This window comes from Corylus avellana, chromosome ca2, assembly GCF_901000735.1.
Source record: "Corylus avellana chromosome ca2, CavTom2PMs-1.0".
Lineage (NCBI taxonomy): Eukaryota > Viridiplantae > Streptophyta > Magnoliopsida > Fagales > Betulaceae > Corylus > Corylus avellana.
In genome coordinates this window covers 43,642,764-43,652,099 of record NC_081542.1, presented here as the reverse complement: position 1 = coordinate 43,652,099, position 9,336 = coordinate 43,642,764, and the positions used below count along the sequence as shown (strand labels likewise).

General features: G+C 37.2%; 1 protein-coding gene and 1 pseudogene across 1 annotated transcript; both read left to right on the top strand.

Annotated features, from left to right (window-relative positions):
* Positions 1-502: 502 nt before the first annotated feature.
* LOC132169880 (glutathione S-transferase U19-like) lies at positions 503-2,647 on the top strand (annotated as a pseudogene).
* Positions 2,648-3,860: 1,213 nt separating this feature from the next.
* Positions 3,861-6,148, top strand: LOC132170719 (probable glutathione S-transferase). The gene is made up of 2 exons (XM_059581806.1): positions 3,861-4,392; positions 5,622-6,148. Exons 1-2 carry the CDS (start codon positions 4,078-4,080, stop codon positions 5,967-5,969), a joined length of 663 nt encoding a protein of 220 aa, XP_059437789.1. The 5' UTR covers positions 3,861-4,077; the 3' UTR covers positions 5,970-6,148.
* Positions 6,149-9,336: the final 3,188 nt, after the last annotated feature.

Here is a 9,336-nt window from a genome sequence, read left to right as displayed (position 1 = left end):
AACTTGTTACAGTGCTGATGATGAGTGCACTGTAATTGAGCTTGTAATAAGAGAGAAAGAAAGTAAAAGAATGCAAAAGAGAAAGAATTGGGAAGATCTTTATTGAACAAGCAATTTCGAGGATTGCTTAACCTCCATGAACATTTCAAGGATGTTCTACCTCCAAGTTTAGAATGAACTTACAACCATCCAAAAGCTAACTTTACAAAATGAAGAGAGAACTACTTATAATTTTCTTACAAGCTTACAACCTCTTAACTGTCTTACAACTTCCTTCTAACATCTAACAGACTTAACTACTACTCCTCTCTGAAAGCTACTGCACGTGGAATTATCTTCACACCTTGCTATCTCAGCACATCATCATCCAGCTCAGCACATCATCAGCTTCTTATATCTGCCACTCTTCACAGCTTGTGACAAAACCCTTGATTTTATATAAGTAAAAGCCTGACACAACCGAGCGCATACTCCGAGGACCGTCCCACTCCCACATCTTTTTTGCTGGCTGCCTCTATAGACTATCCCACTTTTCTTTACTCCCCAAGTTACTTCATTGCTTGACAATGGCGGACGAGGTGGTTCTGCTGGATTTCTGGCCCAGCATGTTTGGGATGAGGGTCAGGATCGCGTTGGCTGAAAAGGGGATCAAGTACCAGTACACGGAGGAGGACCTGAGGAACAATAGCGAGCTGCTTCTCAAGATGAACCCGGTTCACAAGCAGATTCCGGTTCTCATCCACAACGGGAAATCGGTCTGTGAGTCCCTCATCATCGTTCAGTACATTGACGAGGACTGGAACCACAAGTCTCCGTTGCTTCCCTCTGATGCTTACCAGAGAGCTCATGCCAGGTTCTGGGCTGACTTCGTTGATAGGAAGGTAGTACTCCGTCTCGGCAATTTTCTTTTCTTTTTCATGGGTATTTTTTTTCCTTTTTTTCTTTTTTTCTTTTTTTTTTTTGTGTATGTATAACAAGCTAGGCTTATTGGGTTAGATTGACAAGATTTCTTAATTTAAAGAACTATCATATTAAAGAATCATAGAAAAACACTACTTACATCTCCTTCAACAATGTTTTTTGGTTGCATTTGGAATAATAAGATCTGGGCAAATGCTTTTTTGCATTCTTCCACCCATCTTCCCACCATCTCCTCTCTCCCTCTTTTTTTTTTTTTTTTTTTTTTTTCAGAAAATCAAGATGTTGAAAGAGGAAAGATGGTTGGGAGAATGAATTATAGCAAATCTCTAACATCTGAGGCTAGCTATTTAATTAAAAATAATGGTTAAATACCTTTTTAATTCAAATGGTTTAACAATTTTATTTTTTATCCTATAAGGTTTAGTTTTATCACATGCGGCACTTCGGGTACATAAAGACGAAGATGATACCTTTGTCTAATTTTCGTTCAAAATTTGACGAAAACTTACGTTAGCGCCCCTAAAAACTTGACACGTGTCTATATACTTAATTAAAAATAAATAAAAAAATAATAATTTTTTAAAAAAATTAAAAACATTAAAAAAAAAAAGTAAATTAAATTACTTTTTTTTTAAAAAAAAAAGAAAATTGTTTGAAAAAAGGGTGTCCAGAAGCCATACCAAGTTGCAAAATGGGGGTGGTTTTGGCCGCCCCCATTTGGCCTGGGGGTGGTTTCGGCCACCAGCCGATTTGGGGGTGGCATGGCCCAACCCTTTTATTTATTTTTTTTTGGGTTAAATACCTAATACCCTTGGGATTTACAAACTTTATTTTTACCCCCCTGTGGTTTCATTATTATCACAGGAGGTCCTTGTGGTTTTAATAAATAATCAAGTTAGTCCATCCGTTAGTTGACCGTTAGGAATTCCACATAGACCAATTAGATGCCGACACGTGGCACTACTTAATTTTTTTTTAAAAAAAATGTATTTAAAAAAAAATACATTTTTTTTTATTTAAAAAAAATTAAGTAGTGCCACTTGTCAGCATCTGATTGGTCCACGTGAAATTCCTCACGGTCAACTAACGGATGAATTAACTTGGTCATTTATTAAAACCACAGGGACCTCCTGTGATAAAAATGAAACCACAAGGAGGTAAAAATAAAGTTTGTAAGCCCCAAGGGGTATTAGGTATTTAACCCTTTTTTTTTTTTACGGGTCTTTTGGGGTGGCTAAACCATCACCAGATTGGTTGGCCTGGAGTGGTTGAAACCACCCCAGGCCAAACGCGCCACCCCCAACTGCCTTGGGGGTGGTTTCGGCCACCCCCATTTTGCAACTTGGGATGGCCGAACCACCCCCAAACGACTAATTAAAAATATATATTTCTATTTAATTAAAAATATATAATGCTTAGAATTTCAAGAATTTATTTGTACGTAGGATAATAAGATCTAAAATAGATCTTAAGAAATTTTTAAAAAATTATGATATTTGAATAATTAGATTATTTATTATAACTATGTATTTGACCACTTCATGCGCGAGTGCAAAATGCAGGTGTATGGAGACGGAAGGAAGTTATGGGCCACAAAAGGAGAAGAGCAGGAGACAGCAAAGAAGGAACTCTTGGAAATATTTAAGACATTGGAGAGGAAAAGCCTTACTTCGGGGGTGAAACATTTGGGTTTGTTGACCTTTCCTTCATCACATTCTACAGTTAGAGGACATCAAAGCCTATCACAGGACGAATGGGGGCCGCCCACACTACTTATCCCATGACAAGGACCAGGAAAAATATCGGTCTGCACGTGAGGGAGGGTGTTGAGAAATAATCTCACATGTCCTGTGGACAAGATCAGAGCCAAGTTCAATTGGATGTGGCCCACCGTCACCCATTGTTGCACGTGTTGGCTTAAATGTCTTCCCGCCACACGTGAGGGGGCGTGTTGGAAGTCCCACATTGCTTGGGTATTAAAGAGATGGGTCATTTATAAGAGTGAGGGGAAACCTCAACTCTTGAACTAGCTTTTGGGTTGAGTTAGGCCCGAGACCCATTTCTAATAAAATTTAGCTGCAGAAAAGCTTAGTCGAAGGAGAATAGGACTGGGAAGCGATAAAGAACAACAGATAGAGCTCGTGGACACTATTTAGAGTGCAACGATAACCCAAAATGTATACTACAACACATAAGAAAGGGGTGGTTTGTCTGATTTGGGAATATATGGTTCATAGGGGGTGATTAATTTGACGACCCCAAATCTGATTTTAGGAAGAGGTCGAACCACCCTTTTGGACAAAAGCAATGGTTTCGCCATAACTAACTTGGCATTTGTCTTTGGTTCATGTGTTGTTATACGTGTCTTCTTTGGTGATGAAATTGTACCTTTCCACTATTGGAATAGAGGAATGCTTTTTAGCATTTTATCAAAATGCTAAAGTGAAGAGATGGTGGGTAGATGATTGCTAGAATGCATTGTTGCATTCCTCATAGGAATAAGAAAGACACTTTGTTACAAAGTGCCTTTTTACGAGAGGATTTATATATATATATATATATATATATATATATGACCCTTAGATAAGACAAAATTAAAAAATATGATCATTAGGAAAAATACAAGATTTTAAAAATATTATCATAAGAATAAGGAAAATATTAAAAAATATGACAATTAAAAAAATACAAACATTCAAAATTATAAAAGTTAAAGAAAGAATAAAGAAATTTTTGAGAAAAAAAAATATTTAAGTAAAATTATAAAAATGAATTGTTAAAATGGCGAGACAGCTAAAATGCTTTAAAGAAGTGGATAAGCTCAAAATCTATGAGAAATGTTAGGCTTACATATATATTTTACAATATAATATAGCACAAGCTGTACAACATCATCGAAAATGAAATAAATTCATAGCCCGCCAGCCGCCGGCTTACGTGTTGCATTTGCCAAACGCGGAAACCACCATCTTTTTCAGGACTTGGGAACAAAGTAGAAAAGCCACCCATTCATGGGAAAGAAAATGCATAGAAAGCGACACAAGTTAGAAACCCACCTTCACTGTCGCGTCACACATCTTTTTGGCTCCTCTCTATACATCCCACTTTTCTTCCCTCCCAAGTTGCGTTGCTTCAATCTTGTTGAGGCTTGTGACAATGGCGGACGAGGTGGTTCTGCTGGGTTTCTGGCCCAGCATGTTTGGGATGAGGGCGAGTATCGCGCTGGCGGAGAAGGGGATCAAATACGAGCATAAGGAGGAGGACTTGTGGAACAAGAGCGATCTGCTTCTCAAGATGAACCCGGTTCACAAGAAGATCCCGGTTCTCATCCACAACGGTAAACCGGTCTGCGAGTCCCTCATCATCGTTCAGTACATTGACGAGGTCTGGAACGACAGGTGTCCACTGCTGCCCTCTGATCCTTACCAGAGAGCTCAAGCCAGGTTCTGGGCTGATTTCATTGATAAGAAAGTACGTATATAGTCTTACCTTCTCTGCAATTTTCTTTTTTTTTCTTCTTCTAATGTTATTTTGATTTTTTCAAACCAAAGAAACTAATCCCAAAGTAGTAGCAGCTCAAAATATTTTTGTTTATTTATTTTCATTGATTAATTTGTAGAGTCATAAAACATCTCAATATATAGTTGCCTCCGTTAAAATTTCAACTCTCTGTTTCTTACGTTTTTGTTGTATTTGGGATAATTAGATCTGGACTATTTAATTTTAATGATTATAATTTAAAAACTTTATTTCTATGGGGAATAACAAGATCTAAGCTATTAATTAAAAATAATTGTTGGCTGGATTTTCCAACAAGACATACTCCAAGGGCAGTAGATTAAACAAGGAAAACACAAGAGAATAAGAAGAATAACTTGCTGCAGAAAATGAGTAAAAGGCAAGAGAAAAACAGGGGAAAAAACAGGGAGAGGAGGAACAATTTTCTGCAAGGGACTCGGCTCTTTCTTCTATTTTTCTTTTTCTTCTTGTTTGAGTATATTTGAATGACCCTAAAATTAGGGATTTGATTATGATTAATGAAGATTAGATTAGCCTAATTTAAGGATTTGATTATAATTTGATCACCCTAAATTAGGGGATTTGATTAAGATTACATTTATGTATAAGCTCTATAAATAGAGCATTCTGTATTGTAAACAATCATTCAATAAGAATATAATGTAGCCTTTGGGCTTTATCTGTAAACATAGATCATAGACCAAAGTCATCAAACCACGTAAAATCTTGTGTCTTATTTTATTGTTCCGCAATTTATTATTTCATTAAGAATTTCTTTACTTCTTACATTTTCATTTTTCTGCAGCTACACAATACAAAAGATAAAAGAAACCTTTTACAAAAAGAGTTCTACAACCACACACGTGGCTTCACAACACACACAATTTCACCGACTACATACTAGAGTTTAATAAACACAACCAAAGAAAAAAGTTGACAAGTCAAAGCACATTAGTTTGTAACAATAATGAATAAAATTTTATTAATTACACTATGAAATTATTTAAGAAATTTTTTAAAAAAAAGATATTTGAATAATTAGATTACTTATTAGAATTTACTATTTCATAGGAAAGATTCATTTAGCAATGATGACTCTACTATGTATTTGGCCAAACTTTATGAGATTTTATGAATAGTGCGAAACTATAATTATAATGTAATGGGAGTGCAAAATGCAGGTGTGCAAATCTTTGAGGAGCTTATTGTTCGAAAAAGGAGAAGAGCAGCTGGAGGCAGCAAGGACGGATTTCTTTGAAAGCTTTAAGACATTGGAGGGGGAGCTTGGCAAGAAGCCTTACTTTGGGGGTGAAATATTTGGGTTTGTCGACATTGCTCTCATCAGTTTATACAGCTGGTTCTATGTGTGTGAGACTTTTGGAAAATTTAGCATAGAGGCAGAGTTCCCCAAGATCATTGAATGGGCTAAGAGATGCTTGCAGAAGGATAGTGTCGCCAAATCTCTTCCTGACGAGAAGAAGGTTTATGAGTATGCCTTGAATTTGAGGAAGATATTTCGTTTGGAATAGAGTAAATGGTCTTGTGGGATTGTTTGGTGTCTATGTCCTGACTGAGTGTTATGTCAGAAGAGCATGTATGTTTGGTGTGTTTGGTTTTCATGTGTTGTTGTGTCCTCTTGTTTCATGAAATTAATTGTACCTTTCTACTATATATAGGAATAAGAAAGACATTTTGTTGTGGCTTTTTACGAGAGGATTGATATATATATATACACATCTATCTTCTTTTCTTTTTGAACTTTATTTTTTTGATAGGCAGTAAAAGTAAGGTTTTATAGTTTTAAATGAGATGTTGACACATCATTTAAAAACACTAATTACAATAACTATGAATGCACAAAATCTTATGAAGAAAAAAAAAAAAAAAACCAATCAACAAAAATGCTCCACCAACTCTTTAGCCTAATGCCACCGTCAGATTCCTTTCAAAGCCACCGCCTGACCAGTATGCACACCACCAATAGATAGGACGCCACACCGCCCAGGATCCGGCTTCTATGCGGTAGTGAAAACTACCGCATAGATGCTGTTATAGGAAACTGTACCGTTTTGATTAAAAAGTAGGTCACTTTTATGAAACCCACTACGTGAGTTCACGCTGTCACAGACAGCAAGTATTTGAAACGTCACACAGCAACACAGCAACTCCATTTGTGTTAAAGAGAAAGGAAGGGGTGGAAGGAGAAGATACATGATCTCTCCGGTAGACTGGTTCGGCTGTTGCAGTAGGCTTCATAACAACTCCATTTTGTGCCATCAACAGGTTGTGATTGGGTGGCCAGGTCCAACCCAGGAGCTTGGTTGATTGTTCAGCCTAATGTTTACAGGCCCGAGTGCTAGCAGCCATGGGAAAGCTTGAGGCATGTCGTGAACGTGGCATCAGAGATTCTGTCTGTTACAGATTTCTTCTGAAGGTCAAGAGGGTGCAGCTTCTCATGTCAAAGATATTTATCAATGCTGAAAAGGGAGGAGAATTTTCAAAGATACTTGCAAAAGTTGTTTGCCTCAAGTATAGTAGTTACAGCTTGCGAGAAAGCAATTTGCCCTGGCATGACTTGGGGGAGGGTAGTTTCTTTGGAAATTATAGCAAGTTTCAGAAAATACCAAAATGGTGCTTCAGTAGAATTGTTGAAACTTAGTTGCCCATGTTTCCGTTTGCCGCAGCTCTGATGTTTAACCCAAGTTCGATGTGATGCAACAGCCGAACCAGTCTACCGGAGAGATCATGTATCTTCTTCTCCTTCCACCCCTTCCTTTCTCCTTAACACAAATGGAGTTGCTGTGTTGCTGTGTGACGTTTCAAATACTTGCCGTCTGTGACAGCGTGAACTCACGTAGTGGGTTTCATAAAAGTGACTTGCTTTTTAATCAAAACGGTACCGTTTCCTATAACAGCATCTATGCGGTAGTTTTCACTACCGCATAGAAGCCGGATCCCACTGCCCAAGCTCCAGCCTACCACAAAACTGCTAGACCCAATCCAAGCTATGGTAACTAGGGTTCCGGGCAGCTGATGGCGATGGCTGGCATACGTAACAACCATAGCTACGGCTAACAATAATAGTTAAGATTTTTAGGGGGCATAAAATGTTATACATATTTTTAAGTATTTATTTTTAAATATTTATTTTCCTATGCGGCAATAAAATTCGTGAAAAATCTTGACGTGGAAGTACTTGTTGGTCTCCACCAGAATAATAATTGAAGTACTGTTGAAAGGCTATTATTTGGTCCTTGACCTAAAATGTGTTATATGTTTCACTACAAAAATATATCGGTTGGAAAAAAAATGTATGAGCCATAAGTGCGAAGAATAATTTTTAAATAAAAATAAAAATTATTTCCATAAATTTTCAGTGACCATAATTGTTGCTAGTTACTATTATGGTTATACCCGTATAGAATAGTCATAAAAAAAAAATAAATAAATAAAATAAAATAAAATTTCTAAATTTTAACAAGTTTACAAGATTGTTTTTGTTTTATTAAAAATTTTAAAATTATTTTAGTCTTTTTATTAATTTTGAGAGGACATTATCATTAACAACTTTATAATATTTTGAAAGATACTATCCTCATAATAAGTTTGAAAAGAAAATTGTGAAATAGATTGCATTACTAGGAAAGGACGTGAACATTTCTTTATCCAACGTACTTGCCATATTGACGAAGCCACTGCCCCCAGTCGTCAACACTTCGGAACGACATAGAAAGATGGTCAGTCAAGAGTCACCCCCAAGCCTCTAGAAAAGAAAAAAAAAACAATATATATATATATATTGACTCTCCAAGCCTCTAGAAAAGAAAAAAAAAACAATATATATATATATATATCTTCTTTTCTTTCTGAACTTTTTTTTTTTTGCCTTTTATTCTTTGTGAAACAAATATTTAACAAAAGAGAGCTCCTATTGTCCGGATGGGCAGTAAAACACCAAATACAATAACTATGAGAACACAGATCTTATGAAAAAAAAACCAATCAACAAAAATGCTCCACCACCTCTTTAGCCTAATGTCGCTACCAGATTCCGCTCAAAGCCACCGCCTAGTACGCACACCACCAATAGACGGAACGCCACACTGTCCAAGCTCTAGCCCACCACAAAACAACTACCCCGATCCAAGCTATGGTAACAAGGGTTCAGGGCAGCTGATGGTGATGGCTGGCGGATGAGACGGTGGGACAAAGAAGCTGGTTGGTGCTGTGGCCAGATGTGGTCGGAGACAATGTTTGAAGCTGTGGCAGCTCGATTGAGGATGGTGACAGTGATAGGCCCCCACAAAACCTCCGATTGGCTTCTGGTGGCAGCGTTAGGCTAAAGATCCAGTAGCTTTGGGTGGTAGCTTTCACTACAAGAAAAACCCTCATTAGTGACCAAAGAAACAGCGGCGACCCTAAAAGTCGCTACTAATGAGGCATCATTAGCGGCGACTTTTAAATGTCGCCGCTAATGACCCCTCATTAACTGCAACTTTTGGGTTGCCGCTAATAGTGGCCACTAATGATGACTAAATAGCGGCGACTTTAATGGTCGCTGCTAATAACATGATAAAAATTTAAATTCTCATATCATTAGCGGTGACTCTAGCTAGGTCGTTGCTATTGATCTTTTTAATTTTTTTTTAAATTTTTTTTTTACTTTTTTAATTTTCTCATCTCATTAGCGGTGACTCACGGCCCATTTTAGACTATTTTTTGCGGTGACAAAAAAAGCCATTAGAGGGGTCATTAACGGCGACCCCAAAAGTCTCCGCTATTTAGCATTTGCGTCCGATTACTAGTAGGCACTAAATAACAGCTACTTGTCACTGCTATTTGTAAATAGTGGCCACTTTTACCTTGGCTGAATATATGTTGTTTTCATGCTTATTG